The following is a 24,549-nucleotide window of genomic DNA, read 5'->3' on the forward strand; positions in this document are numbered from 1 at the left end:
TGAGTTTGTTTTTTGTGTTGAGATAATTTACAGGGTGGACACAGTGTCGTGTGAAGTAAGTAGTACTTTTTGCCGCACGGAGCCTTAAGTAAATTTCTCAAATATTAACTAACCTGCACAAATATATAATAAGGTCTGCAAGGCATAAAACTCGTAAATTAAAATAAAGTTTCATGATTCAATCAACGTGAAATAAAAGTAAAAAAATGTAAACAAAATCTGTGAAAAATATTAACTATGCCAACAGAGATTGCATTTTATTACAATATTTTCCACGAACTCCTATTTGGACCCTTCTAGTCCCTTCTTACGTGGCCACGAAAATAATATCTTATGCATAACCGCCATATTACTCTATTGAATTTATTAGAAACCAATACAAACATTCAAATAAAATTAAATCATAATTAATATTTAAAAAAATATATTGGCCAGATTCGAAAAAAAAATCAAAATCACTACTACATAATTGTTTTCAAAATAAAAAAATTGAAATTTTACTGCTTTTCTCTAAAATGCAAGATGAATACGAAATACAAATTTGTCGATGTAACAGACTGTAATAGAAAAGGAAATCCTTATTACTTCTCTTTCTTTCTCATACCTGTATCCCTTTCGGTTGCAATGACAGTCAACTTTAATCATAATACTTTTAATTTCTTATGTTAAATACACCTGATGGGAAAAGATCGCAAGGCAAGCCGAAGGTGCGATGGTCCGACGAACTGTCGGCCTTCGATAAGGATTGGCAACAACTGGCGAGGAATAGAAGTGGTTGGAAGCAAAGAGGGGAAGCTTATGCCCAGCAGTGGGACCAGAGAGCTACATAAAAAATGTCAAATATAATATACTGTACATATTATTCTCAATAGTTTAAAAATATCAGACGTTGTTAGTGACGTATATTTCGTGGCCGCGCTGTTAAACCCAACGGTTTAACTTCTGGGGCCTGCCATCGTCAATTTTTCTTACTTTCTTATTATTCCCACGTCGTCGAATGTTTGAAGGAATTTCTCAGTTACTTATTCTTTTATTAATAAAAGTTTAGGAGGCCTGTACGGGCCACAGTTGTCCGTTCTGCTTGGCCGTGTTTTCTTATGATTTTTATACGGAAATTTGAATTTAATGAAACAATGTAACGTTATCGTGAATTGAACATTTGGCGATGCTTTAAAAATGTACTTAATTTTATTTTTAATACTGGCTGTTTTTACTCACAAAAAAAAATATATACTTTTTTATGTTCATCTCGATGGTATCTTGTCAATGAGTAAGTTTAAACTAAAGTTGATTTTTAGAAATATTATTAACAAATCGAATCGCATGAAAGCGTTCAAAGTATAGAATACGAAGGAAAACGAACCATGGGCGCCGTTGCCTTATGACCTATGACCTTAAACCAAACAATCTTTTAGATACGAGAAAAAATTGAGGGTAATGTTTATGACGCCCGCCTGTGAAACAAAAGGTTTGAATCCTCCTCATGCCACATTAAATTGTATACCGATCTGATTCATGTATAGTAGTTTTATAGACCACTGCCTGCTTCCGATGAAGGAAAACATTGTGAGAAACAACACTGCAATCTAGTTGCTTGCAGACCTCATACCTGTGTGTGAAACGGAGAAGGCAACGCCAAAAAAGTCGTTGTGTGTATTCCTCGCTATGATCACGATCCTCAGCCATGAGGAATACGATTATGAAGAGAGAATGCCTTTGCCCAGCAGTGAGATGGAACAGATAGTATTGCCAAAAGTTTTCTGCAAACAAATGCAGTTTCTTTCATTTACTTTTCCAATTTTATGTTTATTTTATACCCGTTTCCGTAAAGACTTGTCAAGCCGAAATTGAACTCAAATTAATCACAAATTAAAACTAATCAGTGCTCTTGAAAATTTAGAAGATATAAATGAATTCTCACTCAAAGTTTCGTAATGTTTTGACAATGACAAAGAAAGATGTCCGTGGAAAGACGAATGAAATAAATGGCGAAATAGATTATTACATAACGGCGCCGCTATGGAGTTGCAAAGTGTATATAACCTTTTGAAAATCGCGCAAATTTTCAAGTTAAAACTGTAGTGCTGTCTGTTTGTGTGGAACTTGTATTTATTATGACCAAACATGTCTAAATATTTAAAAGTTCGATCTGGCACTTTCATCTTATGGGTCGAATGTTGAAGTTCCAATGGGCACTCGACCTAATTTTTAGCTAATATCAAATCTGGTAGGTATTATGTAAACCCAACGATATTGCGTGTGATACAATTTGTGCCGTGAAATTTATTCCACCGTTAAGAAAATAGCCTCCCCGAATGTGCGCAGTAAATGGGGGGTACCGTTTCGCTTTCATTAGCATGATTGGACTGTCCAGTTGAATGGCCTAGATGGTGTTTTTTGTGTAAATTTTTAACCATATAATCGAATGATTGGAGCGGGAAATAAAAAAAAAATATATAGAGAAAAATGCTAATATTATTTATAAATACAAAATTATCAAAAATGTACTGTAAGGCGAGCGATTTAATGACAAAATATTATTATTAAGGTACCTAGGTGCCAATTCTTCATTCAATCCAACGGGAAGAATCTCTAGTTTATAGCTGTTTCCCTTGATTGAATTTTACAATCTGCGCGGAAGTTCAAACAGCTGGCATATTCTATCTCAACAAGAATATGTTTATTAGTTATTTTCACTACTAGATCAATAAGGATAAAATAAAAAACCAGTTTAAAATTACACAAAGACAAACCACACACAACTACTCACAACTTAGTAAAATGAGATTTTTCAGATTTCCAAGCGCAGATCCAGACAACGGAAATATACGAAGGGTTTCAACACAATAAATCAACGACACAGTTTGAATGGCACCGTGTATGGGACCTTTGTTCACGTTGTCATGATACGTCAACCTCAGGATAGTGCGCGAAAAATGTTTCAGTATATCACTCACTAATCTCAAGTACATTACGTAGTGACAGATGAAATCTATGAACTTTATTCTGCCACATTTTTTTTCCATATAATATTACACACGAGCAATATGAAACTAATATTTCAAGAAATTAGTATTTCAAATTAAATCAAACGAAATTAGTATTTCAAGAGCATTTTGCTCGTCGCTCGTCGCTGAAACAAACTCTTGTTTCAGTTCTGTCTTGCTGTATGATTATATGAGGTGGTTGTCATTTTACAAATAGACGGTTTGACGTATGGATTATAAGTTAGTATAGAAAATTGGTGTGTTAAATTGTATATACTCCGAATTCTTTCATCTCGCGAGGACCGTCAATGGACTGTCCGTCGAAGCGGTGGTTGTCAAGTGGTTAAGGTCGTCCGCCTGTGATTGAAAGGTCCTAGGTTTGAATCCTACTCGTCCCATATAAGTATGTATAGGTACCAATCCGACTCACTCCGACCAATATGAAAAGTAGATGACAAACAATCCAGTCCCATGGGTTCATTAAGTAAAAGTAATGATAGGGATTCTCCCCAATGAATAGAAAACTTTATGACAACAATATAATTAGCTAAACCCAAATTAATGCATGGTGTGTTTTGGTCGAGTTGTTTCACATACAAACAATAATTCTTTATCATTCTCTCGTATTACATTTGACGCTGTGATGCCCGTAGTCAGAACAAAAAAATAGTGTGGTTTTTACCATCGGTCGCCTGCCTGACGTTAACCCTTTTTAGTAATGTTTTTGTTGTCTATCACCTACCAACGAGAATATGAGTCCCTTGGTCGCCTCGTACGACACTGGAATGGTCCTATTCTATGGCGGGACCACACACAACGTTAATACAAACATATTTAGTGCGAATGTGCGATTTGCCATAATGCAAGCCAAATTGCGAAAGCAAGTTAACGATAATGATAATAAGGATATGTTTGCACTGGAATATATTTCGCAATTATAACTCGCATAGAGCGCACAGTTAACTAAATAAACTTTCATATATACATCTGAATTTACCGATAGTGTTGCCGATCGATAGTCTACAATAATGGTATTCGATACCATTTTGGAATAAAGATGCTTTTTTATTTTACAAACTTTTATTTAGTTTCACCTGTCCCGTTATCTGTCTGTTATCAAATCTTGCAAGTTAGATCTTTTCTACTTCCGGTTGTCTTATGTAGTTTGAATTTCCCACGTCGCTTTAGTTTCCATGACAATGCATTATTATGATAAGCATGACCTGAAGGTGCACCCAGGCGCGGCTGCCAACTAGGGAACTCCTCTACAGTATACAGCACGGACATGGGTTTTTTGTTAGGCGTTAAATGCCACAAGATCTTTCTGACGACAATAAAAGCTTGTGGCAAAACTGACATATGTAAAAAAATATGTTATTATAATAATCAGTGATTTTTTGTATTGAATATTTTTTGGTGTGATTCCTTTGAAGAGGACTCCATATGCTTCTATAGATATTGTGCTAGACAACTAAGGAACACATAGCCTGGGTAAATGATAGGTAACAATAGCATTCCTAAGGAGAGTTTACGTCAGACAGGAGTTCAGTTGTAAAATCATAAACAAATCTTCAAAATTTTATGTTTTTTTAAGCGAACTTTGAGTTTGGGGTGTTAGGGCTCCAAACATAATGAGAGAGGTGTATTAGTTTCATTAGGGCAAAGGTCTATCTATCATCATCCGTGTTTCGGCAACCATTTGCACCGCACAGTGGTCCATGCAGAGTATGTCACATGCATTCGACTGTACAAATGTAATTCCTTTCACTGTACACAAATTACTGTAACCTGATCAACTGGAATTTGTGAACGGAGTCACAAAACCTCAAAATGTTCAGATGTTCAGTTAATACAGTTTTAAAATGCTGAGGTTAAAATACAATGTGACAATTTTTGCATTTACTCATTGATTTTTTCGCAATGAACACTTTTACTTAGGGTGGGTTGCACCATCAACTTTAACGTGCGCAGTAAAACACGCAGTGTACGCCATTTTGTTTAAACGTCAACGGCGCGCCGCCGGTGAAAATCAACGTCGAATTTTACGGTGCTTTTCACTTTTATAACCGAAAATGGCGGTGTGTGGTTCCGCCCTAGAAGAGAACCACTCTATATCCTTCCGCGGATGTCGTACAAGACGACTAAGGGACACTTAGCGTAGGCTGCTGATAGGTAACACTAGCATTCCCAAAGAGGGTTGACGTCAGGCAGGTCGGTTGTAATATCCTACGGGAATTGCATACTTTCGGAATAAAAATTAACCTATGTATTAATATCCAAGATATCAGCAATCCTGATACCAAATTTCATGAAATTCTGCAGCTTGAGCATGATAAACATACTATTGTAACGCAGCTACGCTTTGTTTGGAATCTCTTTCGATGTATTTCGCATGCGCTGGCACATTTGGATCTACTGTCATAAATTTTAAAATTCCTCGAACACTTTGACGCGTAAACATTACTATCAAGCTTGCGAGGCAAGAGGGTGGCCGTGATAAAATTATAAACATTAAATAAAATAATAAGAACAGACCCAATAAGACCTTAAGTTTTACAATAAACTTACTTTGCTACCTACTGCCTAGTGCCTATTTATTATATGATGATTTTTATATGATTTATTATCGTAGGTGCACTAAGATGTTTATATTTCATTTATTAAATCTAAAATTGCACATTTTTTTCCTTGTTTCACAGAATAGCAGGTCTCGTATACTGATGAGATTTTAATGAAGTTTTATTGTGTTTTCTTTCTAACGATTTTGCGAATGCCTAACCAAAAAGAAATGGAGAATGAAGAACAAATTTTTACAACAATTTGTAATTCAGTTATTTTTTTATGATAAATAATTAATTTATTACATAGGTATATGGGAAATAAAACACTGGTGTTGTTGTGGTTTTATTGATATAAGAAATATTTCCAATTGCATTTATATATTATACATAAGTAATAATATATAGAGACAAATCACACTGATTGAGTTGGCCCCAAAGTAAGGACGAGACTTGTGTTATGGGATGCTAACTATTCTACAATAAATACATATATAGATAAACATATCCAACACCCAGATCAATATGATAAAGATATTTTCCACCTTGAGCTGTTAGGTATCGTATTGTAATCTTGAACTGTGAATTATATGAGGGATGTAAAAATTCAACCTCAGTAACATATTAATATTTTCAATGTGACATTGTAGATGTACCTACAAATCCACGTAAATTTGGCTGAAAATAATAAAAGAAAATCGCCATGGGCGATATTGTAAAAAATGCCTACAATAGATATTAAAAAAAACATTTTAAGGGTCTATAACCATTAAAATGGTTTTTTAAAATAATTATGTTTAAAATTTCAGGGTCAACCTCAGTTTGTTTTTTTTTTATTTTCAACGTGGCATAGACGTACTCGTAGCTATAAATCCACGTAAATTTGCCCGAAAAGAAAACCACGGGACGCCAATATATAATATGCACAGAAGGCTGGCCGTGTAATATCATAAATCCATCAGCATTTTACCGGCGCGATCCATATTTATCGAGTTCATTTCCATACGATACGCTCTTCTTTACGCCCCACGTGGTAGCTTGGTTCATTAATACTCCCGCCGTCCTGCCGCACACATATGACGAACGACGTCTTCTGTAAACGAGATTTTGGAACACAATATAGATATATCGTATTTTATATCATGCACAATCCTTTGCCCACAACTCCACCCGCGGTAGTTTATGCTAGACTTCGGGTCATTAACTCCATATTTCTTCAAAATCGGCCAGTGCAATCTAGCCGTGGATGTAGGAAACAAAAAACAGACAGACTTTCACGTTATTGTGGTTTTTAAATAAGTGGAAAACTAACAACCACGACATGATATGAACAAGTTCCTTGTCAATTATACAGAATCCGGCCTTCATAGAAAATAAATGATGGCAATAAAATTCATAGTAACCGATATTTCATAATTGTTTTTTTTTTTAAATTTTGTGACATAGTTGATTTTACATTAATTATTTTAATTTAGCTTTTTGCCAGTGGATCCGCCCGAAATAATGGGGTCATTAACTTTACTATGTTTATTCTAAAGACAGACTTTTGCATTCACATTATTGTTATTAATATAAATAGTGTAGTATGGATGGATTGATTGATGCATTGTAAATGCATCAATCAATCCAATGCATTGTAAATGCAAATTAATGGATTGTAAATGCGTTGGTTGGTTATGTGCTTACCATGTCTATAAAGTAATTGTTTTTTGAAACATGGACTGTATTAAGTAATAAGAGTCATACTTTTATATAATTATAACACCTGTACTTATTTATTTATGCAAATAAAACATATTTAGTGTTTAAAGACATGATTACGTTCTATAATCACTATTCGGAAGGCATAATATCTAGGTACATACCGAGTTTTGGAACAAAACGGATTCACATAAGCAATAGTAAGATTTTCATATTATTCTCTGTATCTTCGAGCCAAGGAAACTATAAAATATCCTATTTGTAGCTTAATAAAGCAGAACATATTCCATGGTTATAAAATTGTTCGTGTATTAAACTTTGCAGTTTTACTTCGCAAGAGTTATTTGTTTGCACTAAACGAACGAGAATACAGCAATTTTTTTAACAAAGTACACACCTTTGGCCCCAATTCTGGTTGTTTTGTGCTCGTCTTTATAATCATGTCTATTAGTGCCCACGACAAGAATAATGTCAAGAACAAAGTAGGTAGATAAAACGTTTAATAATTGGTATTACAAATTTACAGGCGAGAAATCTGTTCGACGATATTTCTGACAGAAAATCTGTTTACACTTATTTATTTAAACCTTTTTACCACGTATTTTGGAATGTCTGTAACACAAGCATAACCCGAGCGAGCTTCCATTAAATAAACAATAGTTAAGCCACACGTAACTCGTATGAAACAAAGTTACTCGCTTATATTTTAATAAGCTGCCGAGAATAACATAGGTTCGCTAAAACGCATCATTTTGGCTAATGAAAAGTTATTTTAAAGGAAGGTTGTAATGCGTTGTTTGTTTTTAATGTTCCGATGAAAATTGTTTTATGTATGAAATAAAATTATGGAAATTATAAATGAAACATCACAGAAATGAATACTCCATTTGGATATCAACATTTTAATTTTATAATTCCTTTACATAACACTTGGATATGAACATTATAATTTTATAATTCCTTTACATAAACAAAATGTAATTTTTAAATGTATAATAATCATATTATTAATTTATTTCATATTTATATGAGCCATTCATATTGGAATGGTCTCTGAAAGCCTATGAATTTAACAAAAAGTAGTACTTTCCAAAATATGTTTCCTTTTTTTGTTTTACCAGAGCAGTTAGTTTCTTTAGTTAGTTTAGCAGTGCAAGATCAGTCAGAATCAGTGCAAGAGAAACTTAAAAAAAAACTTAATTATTTTTAGGGGTTTACCAGAGCAGCTGCTCTGGTAAACTCAATAAAATATTTAAGTTTTTTTTTTTTATAATTTGACCAAACAGAGCAGTGTTTTGGTCTATCAAATTTTAAACTTTATTAATTTTAGTTTATATTTCAAATCAAACAATAGTTTATAAGAAATAAGAAGATAAAAGAAATATTTATTTCGTACTGAAAATATGCATTATCTCAAGCAACAGAATCACTGCCCGTCACACTAGGATTCCCTGTGTCGTGGCGAGCAGTGTCTTTCCCCTTAATATGTACTTCAGTTTTTTTGCATTACTCATGTCTTGTGTAAGTAAGAATTACAACAAACCAAGTGTAGCCAATGCTATAATACATACATCACAGGTACATTTATGTCTTAACATACCTTGGATTATATTTTATGTAATCAAATAGCTTCATTATAAGCTGGTTACGTAAGTAAATTATTATGGCCTATAATACGTACATGGTGATTGTTCAAAATAGGAGTGTTTAGTAAACCGTTCCGTGTTACGTGAAGTATAAAATCGATTTTTCTTGACCTGATTCTGCCCGACTTGTAAATATTATTTAAGTATTTTTAATTATCCAAGTGCATAATTATGATTAAATAATTATGCATTCTGCAATACTAGTTGTGCCACATGGCTTTGCTCTGATAGGCAATTTGGGGTTCTAAATAGCCTCAAGTCATGCTTATGATCTGTTGAGGCGTTTAGTTATGCCTAGATGGGCTATTACTAAATTATATATTCATATCCTACCTTGGATGTAACACAAGGTGACTAAGGGACAAGAAGCTTATAAGTAACAACACCATAACCACAGAGGGTTGACGTTAAGCAGGTAGCCGTTCGTAAAATCAAAACTGATTATTTTTTACGTTACCTGGGGTTTCGGGGCATCACGACCGTGAAAAAATGTGTTTTAAAAATTTCAATAAATTTGCAATAGCACACAGTAGGGTAATTCGTTGTCGTTTTGCCGACATAAGATAATAAAAAATTTGCCGAAATTTCGGCTCAGAGCCAAGACAAGACTATTCGCTGAATAAGTAAGAAGGCTCGTTAGTTCCACGAGATGTGAATCTACGTAATAATATTCTGTACGAGATATATGTGCTTATTCTTCTTAAGGCGTAAGGCGTCTAGTGTGCAGGGTCATAAAGCGTCACCTCACATTTTTATTAATTTCTTTTATTTCTTAGCGAAAATTAGAAAAATATTTATACAGATTATGCCTCATTATATAAAGAATTTTATTTGATTGTACTATACTTTTGTATTACACAATGTAGTCACAATTGACTAAATCGAAAACGGTGGCCGCTAAAATCCGTTAAGTCAACTGTGACCATATTGTATTATAGACAATTATAATAGGTACTTTCTTGTTTTATTTCAACATTACAACGTCCTGGAGGAAGACGAGAGCTATAAGCCCAGGCCCTTATGGAACGAATAAGTGTCACAATAAGAGCCAGGTAGGAATTGTAGGTCTATTAGGGATTCCATGTAAAAGAAAATGTTACTTATTTCGAACCGCGCTTATTAAAAATATTAAGTAAAAACAAAGTATTTTGTAGATCCACTCCACTCAATTATATAATCGCTTGTACAGGAAATTGACAATCTTTATGAATATTTTAAAGAAAACAGACTTTTTAAAAGCATTTCCTTAATTTTATGTCGTAAAAAGAAAATAAATTGGCACATTAATTAAAAGTAGGTAGTAATTGATATTTTATTAACCTAGAAAATTCTTCGAAAGTAGGGATGGTTCATAGTTTTATTTATATCTTAATTGCGTCAATCTGGTTAGTGTGTATGCGATTACTTGCAACTATACAGTTACCTTTAGTTACTTAAATAAAATCTGACATCAGTGTTGGCAATTAACACGCTATATAAATAATAGAATCGCGACAAAATATTGGTGGATTCTGATAAAATTTGTCACCAGAACAGAAGGTGAAGTGCGGGTTTGCATTTTCACTTCTCACCATCGAATAGATTCGAAGTGTGACGCAGCGAACCAATGACATTGCAGTGTGGTTGTCGTTGCGTCACAATGGCGCAATGTGATTGGTTCGCTGTGTCTCATTTCGAATCGATTCTATGCACCTCGCGTACCGATCGAAATCGATCTACCGCACTTCGCGTACAGAACTCAGTATTTAAGTAGATTTTATCTATTAAGTACACTCGATTGGGAATTTAATAATTATTAAGTATATATCAATAAATTTTCCTCAAGAACTGAGCTGAATACAGAAGCAATCCCCCAGTATCTAATAACATAATTCACCGTTGAATCTTATCGCGAAAACATATCAAAAAATCACCTCTCACCCAGGGAAATTCGCATCGCAAAAGTAAAACATATTCGAGATTCACCCTTTCCCTTCAAGTGCCAAACCCTAAATCCTTCCTCTAATCACATCTGGGTGGATTCAAAAAAGCTGGGAGCTCTGTAAACAGTCCATTACGGGAAGCGTTCAGTTTGATGGATAAGTCAAGCAAATTGCTCGACGTCGACAACCGGGACACGGGTTTTTAGGCCCTTGTTAGGAAATATTGGTGATTTGTTTCATATTCACGCGAGGTGTGTGAGATTTTGGTGTTTGAAGCAAAATGTTTAACTTATGGTTTGTTCTGGATATACTCTCTCTCAACTGATTTTGGCAGATTGTTAGTTTATATGACAATATGTTGCCCTCAGTGAGATCTTGTGACTTCGATGTTTTAGAATCATAAGTTGAAATAATTAATGATGTAGATAAATTTCGTAAAAATTGTGCACAGTTCGCTAAGCAATTTATAACTCAGCTCCGGTCCCTACTGGGAGCATACTTTGTTGGATTAAAATTTAATGTTGGCATTAATTTCATGTACTCACTTCAGGAAACTTCATTCCGTATCTGAGACGGATGACGGCGATATTATATTAGTACTCTCTATCATAGTCACAATTCCTCGGTTTTATTCGGTGCTGCGACTCACGTAATAGTCATAATTAGTGCATATATTAAATACTAAAGTAGATCTATGCTTCTACAATATTTTAAAAACTCACTGTCATAAGTGAAAACTCACTGTCAAAGAGAAGACGTATTGTATGAAATTTTAAAAATAAATAAATTGAAGATTTTAGAATCCCAATACTGTTTAAATAAACTGTAAAACGGCATCGCATATCGGTATCTGTGCTACACAATGGTAGTATTTCACTACTAAACCCGTAACATCTCATCTTCTCATTTGCTTTCTCTGTCTCGAAGTAAATGGGACGTCAGACGCACGCCCGCTGCATAATCGCTTTGATTTTCTAACAAATTCTACCAGAAACTGTTGTTGCCTTTATTTAGATTGTTCCACTTTATTCACATTTGTCTAGTTGATATACGAGCTTATTGAAGCTAAACAACAAGTCAAAAACAGGGGTCCTTTAACCAGCTATTGTGTTTAATTCGTTTTGAGCCAGAGTATTTTTTTTAACCAGTGAGATATCAAATGAAAGATGTGGTTATATAGAAGTCATGTCAAGCATACTTTTATAAATATCTGTACATCTCCTAACATCATACATATGTCAACGTAACCCATTTTAATGTATATCAGCCAGATTTTTCTTTTGAAATACTGCCTGCAAACCTTTTTATGCGTATAATATGTGCCTTTAATCAGCGTTTGTAGTATTTATTTAGCTTTCTTGGCTTCACTGTCGCAAATTTCCCGTCCCGTTTTTACAAAATCACTTTCTTGTCAAAGAAAATTACAACATAAAAAATAGATTTCACATTATTTTTTATTTTGTATTTAAATTATATTTAGTACGTTTATCATATTTTGTTAATCTGTGACTCTGTGACCCACAATGAAAAAAATGATTTATTGATTTTTTTGTCATGATTTTGCTCGATTCATTACCGATTCGATATCGCTCGCACTCGACTAATGTGAAGTCTGTGTTGGGATTAAGCCCGATTTTGGTTGTTCCACCTGTATTATTCAGAGGTAAGTCTGCCTTGCGAGCTCCATTTGAGGTTTTAATTCTCGACCTTATTGTTTATTGTAAGAACTTGTGGTTGTTAACAATACAACGAGTGTATATATTCTCAATATTTGAAAATAAATTAATATAATAGGTTGTGTTTATATTAATATTTCTATGATTATTCCAAAATCTTCAAATTGAACAAAAATCCGCCTCCTTAAGTATCCTTTAACTTGATATCCATATTGTAGATTCGAAAAAAGAACCGTTTTTCACCAATGGCGTTGTACAGCCGCCATGTTTTTTTTTAACATCAACTATATAATACCACTCTAGCAGCTAAGACGAACGTAACGATATATCAATTATGTAAATCCATTCAGCGGTTTTGGAAATATGAGGTAATAAATACATATATACAAGATACGCGTGCTTCCTTTGCATTCGGGTAAAATAGTCCCATGCCCAATTGATCTACAGTACATAGGTTTCCTGAAGGTGTAAAGTATGGAGTATGTAAGAATAGGGCATCGGTGGAACAAATGAGCCCTGCCAACCGCAGGTGCCTCGAGCACTTACGCATTTACGAATATTTGGGTAATTCGGAATTACCCGACGGAGCACCTGAGTTCGAAATATGTACCTTTTAATTACCTCCAATTATTTTGTCATGTTGAAAATTATGTTAAAATTTGAGTTTAGGACATATTTTTATGAATAGATTAAGTAATGTTACATTCAAAATAGATTCGTCTATTAAAACACGATTCATTGTGGTTTTGATAAACTTAATTATTAAAACGCTTTGTTATAAAAATCGTATAATTAAAATGTAGGTGTACTTGCCTACTACCAGTGTAGTATATAATTACAGTGTAACATAAAATTAAAAAAAAAAAAAACAAACTTTTCAGTTGTAACATAGTTTCCGAAAATTCCAATGCGAAATCCTATGCTCTGTACGTAAACCTTTTATTTAGCAAACTAACACAGCTAAAGTTTTTTATACAATTTCATTTCAGAGTCCACACGGTCCCGACTTTTATACTTTCACATGGACGCAGACTCACAATCGGGATAAAACGGGACAAAAACTCCAATTACCTCACCGTCCATTGAATTTAATGAAATCTGGGCAAACGCTGACGTCTGAACAGGTGTATTTTTGTTTAATAAACGTTAAGACAAAAAGGCATCCTTATCTGGGGTCAGACAAAGGACACGGACCTTTTTTCCCTTTTCCCCGTCTTGAGATAAAAAGAGAAAGTGGATTAAATGCATAGATAGTCTGAGGAGATTCTACTTTGAGATTATTCAGCTCTGAAAAAGGTTTTGACATCAATGTATTTTATGCAGGTATCGCGTTTAGATAAGTTTGATGGGTTCAATTACGTTTTTTACTGAATTTACGTTTCTAGTTGATTGTTAGGGAATTTTATCTATTGGCTTTAAGAACTTACTTGTCTTTTGTATTGACAAATATTAAGTCCATACTAGATGCACTGTATTCTACCTCAGTTTTGGAATTATTACTTTACAGTTGGGAGTGGTGTATCTATAGATTTTTTTACCACAAATATAATATGTTAAACGCTTGCTTAGATCCATGTTATAACTTTAGTCTGAAATTGTAACTTTTTTAGGTACCTACTCTATTTGATCAAGTAATATAAGATACTAACATATATCACCAGTAATACATACAAAGTATTTAAATTTAAATTGGTATTCTAATTGAATTTAGTGTGGGCCTCAGTGCAAAATATAAAAGTTGATAAAACGACCATAACGTAGTCAGTCATGGGAGCAAGACGTCCGCAATTTAAAATGGCCTCTTTTGATATTTTAAATGTTGGTAAAATTACTTTTCATTTAAAAAGCGTTCATTTAAAGAACCAACTCCCTGAGGGGCACAGTTTATTCTTAGCTCAGTAGACAACGACAATAAAAATGTAAATAAAAAGTAATGCACCACAGTAATCTCCAACTACCCGCGAAACTACCAACACAAACGGACTCTTTAAAATATTCCTTCAATTTGTTTTCGAATTTTGAATCGAACCGTTTTTGCGGAGCGCGCATTAAATTTCGTATTCCCTTTGGAAATCCAGCAATTATTTGTCTTTGAGATGCAGTTCTGCGCTTCGGCACTTGCGCAATTCAATAACGCCAAGACAATAAAAGTGCGATGATTTCTTTCCGTTCCCAAATGAATTATTAAGCAGACCGGGATATCTCTTCATCAATTCGCGCCGGGAATATTATAGTCGACGGGATATTTGCAATTTTGCATTTCTATAATTTGCGCTGCGGTTTTACGTTTATACGTTACCATTTTGAGATCTTTCGATATTGTATTGCATTATTGTGCCAGTTTTAAGTCGTTTATGTTGATTGAATGCTTGATGCAAAGTACTTAGTTCAAGAATTATTTAGGTCAATATATAAAGTTTTTAAATCCAAATTTTGTGACTGGGATTCTATCATAAATACTAAATCATTGCCGCAAGCGAGCGAAGGCAGATGCCTTATAACAGGAACACTACATATCATTCTTTGAATATCATACGAGGCGACTAAGGAATACCTTACCTTAGCAGCGATAGGCAGCAATAGCATTCCCAAACAGACTTGACATCAAGCAGGCAGAATTACAATAAAGATGTGCTCTGATACAACTTTCACACTAAACATACTACAAAGAAGATTCTATTGTTTTATAATATGTAAGGATATATTATAACACAAAGTCCACTATCACGTCTGTCTCTCTGTCTGTTCGCGATAAAATTACGGATTTTGATGCGGTTTCCACCTATAGACAATGTGATACCTGGCGAAGGTTTAGGTGTTTAATGCGAAGCCGGTACGTGCCGCTAGTCTAGCTAAAAAAAACCTGTCTATTATTCTAATAAGAAGACGAAGACATCAAGGACTTCAACTTAAAATTCCACTTCTTCATTGGCCGTTGTTTTCTCAGAATCATTAAGAATTTTCATCACATCCCCTCGGCTCACCCGCTAAGTGTGCCCTGGAGGGTAGCAGTTGGGAAGCACCGCTTTTTCCTGAATTTTTAACATCGCCTTAATACGCTGGTCTAATTTACGAGCGACGATCGGAAATGCGACGGTTAAATAAGTTGTAAAGTGCTTTGAATTCTTAATGACTGAAATATTAGCAAAATTATGTGATAAACTTTGGTTAAATTAGAATTGTTTGAATGTTACCAGTACGCTCATTGTTTTTTGTCATATTAACATTTGTGATCTATTTTATAAAGTTTATGTAAATGAAAACATCTGTGGTCTAAATTTAGCGAACATTGCAATATTTAGCGAAATAACGTGTATTAATCGTTATAACTATTAAATTAACTTTTTTCGCAGGTTCACCAAAGATAATAAAAGAAGTTTCCGATATTAAAATTTTCCACTGTTTTCTATCCTGCCCAACTTCTTGACTACTCTCTCTTTGGAAGGCAATCAGTACTTGTTACTAGCGGTAGTGAAACGACCGATATGTCATTTCCTTCTTGGTCATCCATTCTACGTTCTTTTAAATGCGCAATCTTCTCCCATCCTCTTCACGTGGCCGAGCCAACGGATTCTTTCTTGCCTTTGCATTCTTCTATAAAATATTAAGCCCCGCCACTTTTTTTCAATATAACTATTAAAACGAACAATTTTTCCGTGGGAACGTTTTGTAAATATGGAACGATGGAAATATTAAGTTACATCCAAATGTTCTGAATCTTGTATCTTGCACCATACGGTTATTTAAGATATACATTAAACGTAATATAACAGGATGATGTTCTTTGTAGGTAGGATAATGGCAAAGTTGCGGTGTATTATGATTTATAAGGTGAAAATGGACTGAGGAATGATGTAATAGTTGTGAAAAACATTAAACGGCCGTAAATTGTAAATTTTGTTTAAGATGAAGACCTACTTGTATAATTTTAGATACCAGTCTACCAGTTTTGATTAAAGGAAAACGAGGAAACATGCAAACTGGCTGAGATTTTCTTTATTTATTCTTCGTGAGTCGATATAATAGACAAATTTTTATTTAGACCTGACAAAAAGCCACAAAAATTGCCATGTTATAGACCTCATTATTGTCTTCTATACTATATAATAATAATAATAATAATAAAGTGTTATCTTACATTTGTCTGGCCTTCGCCTTCTTTGGTAACTAAATTTACATAACCAGTAACAAGGGAAGATTTTTCTATAGCTTTTTGGTAACTAGTACTTAAAGAAGAATTCGGTAAATTAAATATTTTCCTCTCATATCTCAAAAATAACGCGACATTACCACATTTTTATATTTTTTATCTCAAAAATAAAAACGTAAAGAACCAACCCGCCAACACGGCAGAGATACTATCGTATGTGCGAATCGGAAACCTGAAAGCACCACATAAATAGAGGCCATTACTATTGGCAGCACTCCAAAACCTAAACTAGTATTTTAAAGTCCTTTCAGAGTAAATGGAACCTTGGTAAAATCTTTGGGCATTACTGCCGTCGAACCTGACAGACAGATAGATGTTTATTTTAAGTATACTTCTTCCGGAGCGGGGAGTATGTGAAACTATTATAAACATAGATGAAGAGAATAAATAAATGAATATATTAGGACAAATTACACAGGTTGAGCTAGCCCCAAAGTAAGTTCTAGACTTGTGTTATGGGATACTAACTCAACGATACTATATTTTATAACATATAGGTACACATAGAGGTCGAACCCGGGACCTCTCGGTTCAAAGGCAACTTTACCACTGCGCCACCGAGGTCGTCAATAATATATAGAATAGATGGCGGTAGGTAGTCTAATATGTGTCAGATACCTTTAGGGGGAATTTATTAAAATCTGACCACAGTGCTTGCAATAACATATTCTTCTCGATCTTTACCAAAGACTAAGAAAACCGTGCAAGCTTTTATTTAAGTTGCAATATGTGATGGTAAATATGTTCTTTTACTTCGTAGTTGATTACTAATATATATGTCAGCTTTTATAATATATGTCGTGTAAAAATCTATCCAAACTTTATATCATACTCGATGCGCTCCGTGGCTTCGCTACCGTCTGAATTTCGGGATAAATACCTACCCTATGTGTTATTTCAGGTTATATTCTACCCGAACCAAATTTCTTAATAATCCGTCCGGTAGATTTTGCGTGAAAGAGTAACAAGTATAACACGCGTACGTACATCCTCACATACTTTCGCATTTGCAATATTTGTGGTATATATTTTGTCAAAAATAATCAACAAACTTTTGGGAAATAGAATAAAGAACTCGATATCCCCCGCAATCCATCAGCGCTAACATATATTCATCAAAACAAATACACGATCACGCGAACATAATATCTTGATATAAAGCCTTTATTAGTACACAGGGTCAATAGATAAAACGGGTCTTCAGACATAGACAATAGACGGACTGTTTCAAAGTGCGAGAGTTTCTGTCCTATTTGAACAGAATTCGGCTCTAGGGTTTCCGCGCGCAAATTCAAACTGAAAAATTACCATTAAATAAAAAATGGTTTTCAAGGCATTCCTTGGTTCAATAAAATTGAAATAAAAATCCTAATAGTTTATTACGGCCTCAGACATGATTAAAAAAAAAATACTCACTCACACTTTCACTTGTTGAATTTGGAACCCTGTCCAAAGCACAGCCACAGAGTACGACACCTCGGCCTGTGGACATGTGAACGTTTATTGTAGAATGTATAATTATTGTATGTGACCTTTAGATTTTTTTATAAGAGCGACATATGTATGTCTCGGGTGCGTATCCTACTCGTGCCATATACTAGAGTTAGTATACCAATATGACTTATAATATATAGTAGTTTTCATAGATCAACACCTGCTTTCGGGGAAGAAAAACATCGTGAGGAAAGGAAACCTTCTCACTGGTGGACAGTTTTTTTCATTTTATTTATGTTGCATATACACTAATGAAAAACTGTCCATCAGTGGTACCTGCCGCTAGATGGCGCTAAGTAGTGGTAAAAGTCATAGCGACTTGAATAAAATCTGACATCAGTGTTAGTAATAACACAATCGATATGATCATCAGAGCGTAATAGAAATTCTCATTTCAATTTAAAAAAAAACTGCAGTGAAAATTCGACGCAGTTTCAGTCCAGTTCCGGCCAGGCCGATTCCCACGTGTTTGTCTGATCATCAATCTTCATATTTCCAGAGCTCAAGCTGACAGGATCCATCCGTCTTACTAAAATGCCGTCTATGTCTGCCTAAAGATTTCTTATTGCCCTTCCGCGTCCACGGAGGCGTAAAATGTCCAACACGCAAAATTACGGGAAAATGACCCGATCGTAATTTACATTATTAGATGCTGTCACTCAGTTATTATTTAAATTAGTGCCGCTAGGTGGCAGTAGTAGTAAAGTCATGTCGGGGGCCGTTAGGCGTCTTGATTAATCCATTATGCCGCTACAGCAACTGAGATGTGAGAAAATATTTTTTATTAAACAACAAAATAACAGATTTAGAAATAAACACTCCGTATACGAAAATACCTGTACCTAAACCGTTAAACTAAAGTGTTTTACTAAAATGTTCAGAAAAAAGTGAGTGGTTTAGAAAAAAAATCTCACTTTATCAGCACTTAGCACTTGCACAAAAAAAAAAATAAAACAAAACTTATAATTATTTTTGAATGTAAGTGAATTTTGGCTAGCTTAATTTGGATGCACTTTAAGCTTTCTATTTCACTTTTTCATCAGATAAATAAAAATCTTTCCTATCATATATCAAACAACTGGTAATTACACAAGTCTTTCTAATGCCTAAAGTATGGTAAAGATAAATGAAATAAACTTTTTTCATATGGCTCCATTCTATTAGCTCATAACTTTTATAACTTTCTGTTTATTGGTTTTGTTCTTAGTTCACCAGATTATTGCAACGAAAAGAAATTTGGCGCCTGTCAAATGTAATTCCCAAAATAATCCTGATAAATCCGCGTACTTTTGTAATAACATTACTACATTAATACAATGACGACAGTGCTCGATAAGCTAGGACTCTACCAAATCTGTGCAAAGCGGAACAAGATTTGATACAACCAATATAATGGTCGTTGTCAAAAATTACGTAATTCTAATTAAACGTTCTTTATTTAACTTAGGATATTCGCAATACAACGAGGAAATGCTGCTAGTGTTTTGGGCACGTTGCGCCCTGTGGCGCATTGGAAGATTATTTTTATTTATAGTTTTTGTTCCAACAATTTGATTTTTGTAAGTTTTCCAATTAATTTTAAAACATATATCAACAATGACTTCAAATATTTATTTAGAGCTAAGTCCACAGCCGACTTGTGAATCGCAGGTGTAAAAGAAGCAGCGCAATAAACTTGTCTGCTGCCTTTTCTCTAAAGGCGTCAATTATCTTGTTAACTTTACAGTTGGATTTCGAACAATAAATGAAAAAAAACTTTATTTATACATATTTTGTTATTTGTTATTTGTACATATTTTGTTTTTTGAACGTCCAATTACTTGTGTAACTTTAGACATATGTATTGTACAAAAATGTATTAATTACTTACTTCTTTTGTTTGTTACAGGGTTTCAAGATGCAAAGTGATTACCTTGGAAATATAATTCGTTAGTTCGTGACGTGTTCCGTATATTTTGCGACTGGTCGGGTACAATGGAGTGCTGTAGATGTCCGCGTCTCCTATCCCTATGGACGGTTCTGTTCGCCAGTGTCAATATTGCAGGTTTGTGACGTCATTTTGTAGTACTTACGTAATGTTGTCTTAATAGTTCTGGTCTGCTTGGGAAATTGGGTTCAATGTCCGATATTACGACTGGCTGCGCATAAGTCAATAGAAAGTACTTATAAAATATTCAGATAATGATATGTATAAAAGTACTAATAAACAATTTAATTAATAACTAAACACATTTATTAACAACAACATAATTCTTTATGCATGTCTGTTAATTAAAACTATGAATCAGATTGGTATACAAACTCATCCAGTAGGATTCGAATGTGGGATCTTTCGATCACAGACGGATCCGCAATCGTTTCATCTTCTGTGTACAATCAATATAGGTACAGTAAACATGCCTAATAATTCTATATGAGCTGTGTTTAAAAAAGTCGTGAGCCGCAGCCGCGCGCGTGAAATTTTTTAGCAAAATCTCGGTCATTCTTTAAGAAAAATGATGAAGAGTATGTTTACCAATTTTCAGCTTTTTATTTTGAAATTTGTATTAAGTTCCATACAATATTTCACCCCCCTTTCAAAGGGGTTTAATTTTCAAAAATTTGAAACACTTTTTATTAGTGTGTTGTAAACAACCAAATTTTCAAGTCACTAACTTCAACGGTGTAGAACTTTCATATAAAAGTTTTTCACTCCTTTCTCCCCCTTCGGAGCAGAATTTCCAAAAATCCTCTATTAGTACGAGTACTCACCTTCACTTCCCAGGGAACGTACATGGCAAATTTCAGCTTCTTACGCTCAGTAGTTTCGGCTGTACTTTGTCTGTCAATCAGTCAGTCACTCACTCGCTCAGTAACAGAAGAGTTTTATATATTGTACTGATATAGATACATCAAATCTATATCAGTACAATATGATTCCATTTACGATCGTTTTTACATATTTTTATCTTATTTATAGACATCTTTTTACGGCCAAAACACAATTGAAGGCGTTATGCTCAGTCGACTTCCGAATTCAACATTATTAGGTTTTTCCTTATGTTTTACTCGAGTCTACAGAACCTTATCATTTAAATTGGATAATAAAAATATCAGTTTTCATATTTTTAAAGTTGAGCCAATTTTAGGCTTGGTGGCTTTTAATGTGCTCGTGAATATGAATAGCATATTTAATATCGAAAAGTATGTCATGATTTTTTTAAAATATAAAATTGATTTTAATTGAACTTTCCATTGTTAGTACCTAATTTTATTATTCTATTTACACTGACAGTGAAACTCATCCTATCCTAATCTTAGCTACTCTATTTCTAGCGTCCTTATATAATATTAATAACTTCAAAAGTAAGTTTAATTGCCACCATCTTGAAATTTCGCATACAATATAGTTGGCACCATAAAAAAGAACATAAGTTTAATAGCAGTAATTCACAGAGCGGTGTGTGGTGCCGCCCGAGAATAGAATCACTCCATATCCTCCAGTGGATCTCGTACGAGGCGACTAAGGGATACAGCTTTAACATCTGATAGGCAACGACAGCATTCCCAAACACTTTTTTGTAAAATCATAGTCAAAAATTATAGTCAAATGTTCCAAATTGAATGGCAATTTATTACGCTTTCTCTGGGCTTTGGGGCATCACAGCTCCGAAGAGACAACAAGAGAGAGAGAGAGAAAGAGCTGTAATTCACACAGCGAAAACACGCTAAAAGAAACGCTAAAAGAAAATATGACATTATGTGTATATTTCTCTAATCTGCTTCTTATAATGAGATATTCCTAAAAGCCAAAAAAGTGCGCTTCGAGGAATAACTAAAAATAGTGCGTTTCGAAGAACGAAATTCTATGGCACTTCGACGGGTGTGCTCAAAACAAGTGCGCTTCGAGGAATACCTCCTCAAAATTACTTCAAATCAAGAATAAAAACACATACCTACCATTATGTAGGCACATATCCATAATGTAGGTACCTTTTCTCGAGTCATATACACCTATGATTAAATGATAATCACCTATGATTTAACGATCATCATCATATCGAGTATATTATTGCTAACACTGGTATAAGATTTATTTTATTCAAGTCGCATAAAGGTATCTCACATGACTTTTACGACTACTTATCGCCATCTAGTGGCGGGTAGTTGTATACACACTAGTGAACTAAACTGTCCACCAGTGTGTAGGTTTCTTCAGGATATTTTCCTTCACCTGAAGCAAGTGATGGTCGATGAAAACTACTATACATGAGTCAGAGTGGTATACAAACTCATGTGGCACGAGTAAGATACGAACCTGAGACTTTTCGATCCACAAGCGGGCGTATTAACCAATACACCACCACCGATTCAAATTTAATGATGAAAATAATATTAAGTACAGTACACGAGTGCCGGAAACAAGAAAATCTTTAGAAACAATAAATCTTGGTAGACTAAAGGAAAACGCTTGACCCTCTCATTAAATGAATCGTTTGTAAGTTAATTCGATATTGAGCTCTATAACATTACGCTATTAGGTCGAATATTATATAACTTTGTTGAAGTTGTTTATAAACAAATATTGTGATAGCTGAATTAGATCTTTGAACAATCCATAGGGATCTATTGATATGAGAAGGTATTAATTTGTTTGACGGATTTAACCGTTTCGGGGAATTGGTACACTACATATTTTTCTACATTTGTACACTGGAGGTCCCAAGTTCGATCCCCATTTCGGTCAGGTCAAAATGGGATATAATCTTTTTCAAATTTACCAGGTTTTTGGATGTTTATCTATTTAAGTATATGTCGTAAAATATAGCATTTTTGAGTTAATCTCATAACACAAGTATCGAACTTAATAGCTGGCTAACACAATCTTTGTGATTTTCCATATTTTTTTTATTCATTTTTATATTCAAAAAGTTTTCAATTGGCCATGTCATCATACTTGCATAGGCAAGTATGATGACATGGCCAATAAAAAAATGTGACATGGCCAATATTTTTTTTTAATTGCAATCAAATTGTCTTAAATAATCGTTTTCAGAAAATATGTTTAAGTTAGATTTATATTTATAGATTTTAATGAATGGAATTTACATATAAATTGGTAAACTGATTGAGACAAACTGACAAACATTTTCTTACTCTTGCTATAAAAAGTTTATTTTTATTAAAATGACTATTAAATATTTCGTAAATAAATATTGTGTTTGTTATTTTATTGTGCTTAATACATATTTTTGTTATATGCACGTATTTTATTTATTTGGAAAACTACCGAATCATGAAAACCAACACAAATAAATCAGTTTTATTAATTACCAATTTCCGTTATTAAATATTGAAGCACAAGTCTCGGGTTAAAATACAGGATACCTCAATATGCGTTATTTATAAACACAAAAGTACACGAATTAAAAACGTATTGATTTCAACGCCGATCCAAAATTTTAAACCAAAATGCTTGCTCAGATGCACGGTTTCCATGTTCTCGTCATATATCGGATCTTTATAAGGATTGATTAAACACTTGATTCGATTGGTGACAATCGACACGGTTGGATGAAATCGGGTATGCTCTATAATCACCTGATGACATCTCATCCAATTTCTTCATTTGTCTGAAACTAGCGGGCGTTGGTCGTAGTTTACCTGTTAAGTTCACCTGGGTGAACTACATGCAATTTTTCTTGTTAGTGGCCCACCTTTCTATAATAATGTTAGCTGCGGCCCGAGGCTTCACTCCCGTGGAAATTTTGGGATAAAAGTACCCTATGTGTTATTCCAGGTTATGTACCGTGTTTCAAATTTAATAACAATGAGTCCAGTAGATTTACAAACATATACATTCTCAGACTTTCCCATTCATAATATTAGTAGAATAGTATTCAACACTACACTACACTATTTTTAACAATCAATTAAGTGAAATTATTACTTTACATTGAACTAAAAAAATCTTTTGTAATTCGTATTTTTCTATGTACCGAGCTTATTGTAAAAATATAGATATATTAGTTAATACAAAATTACGTTTATAGAGTTGGCATTGTCGATACGTTTGTCGAGTTTTGCCGATCAACTATTTAGGCAGGTGAATCTCACGTATAGGTCGGATTTACCTTAAGCAAACATTTCGTTATCGCTGTCAGTATGTTATTTAATAAGCCAGTAATGGTTGTACGGGAATGTGTTCAATTTTGTGGGTCATGTAGCAGGGTCAAGATACGTGGCCCCGTGTAACAGGGGTTCAGAGTTAGATATTAATTTGTGGATTAATTTAGAAGGTATTGCGGTTAAGCTCGAGTGGTGATCAAAATTTCAACGTTAATTATTTTTAGCCTTGAATCTGGGCATTTTTAGT

General features: G+C 34.0%; 1 protein-coding gene across 1 annotated transcript in view; it reads left to right on the forward strand.

Annotated features, from left to right (window-relative positions):
• LOC128669484 (nephrin-like) overlaps positions 1-24,549 on the forward strand; it is a 161,036-nt gene that overhangs the window by 37,504 nt on the left and 98,983 nt on the right. The window contains exon 2 of the mRNA XM_053744352.2: positions 20,083-20,238. Coding sequence (XP_053600327.1) covers positions 20,169-20,238 — 70 coding nt within the window. The 5' untranslated portion in view covers positions 20,083-20,168. The remainder of the gene's footprint in view (positions 1-20,082; positions 20,239-24,549) is intronic.

Source organism: Plodia interpunctella, chromosome 4, assembly GCF_027563975.2.
Source record: "Plodia interpunctella isolate USDA-ARS_2022_Savannah chromosome 4, ilPloInte3.2, whole genome shotgun sequence".
Taxonomy (NCBI): Eukaryota; Metazoa; Arthropoda; class Insecta; order Lepidoptera; family Pyralidae; genus Plodia; species Plodia interpunctella.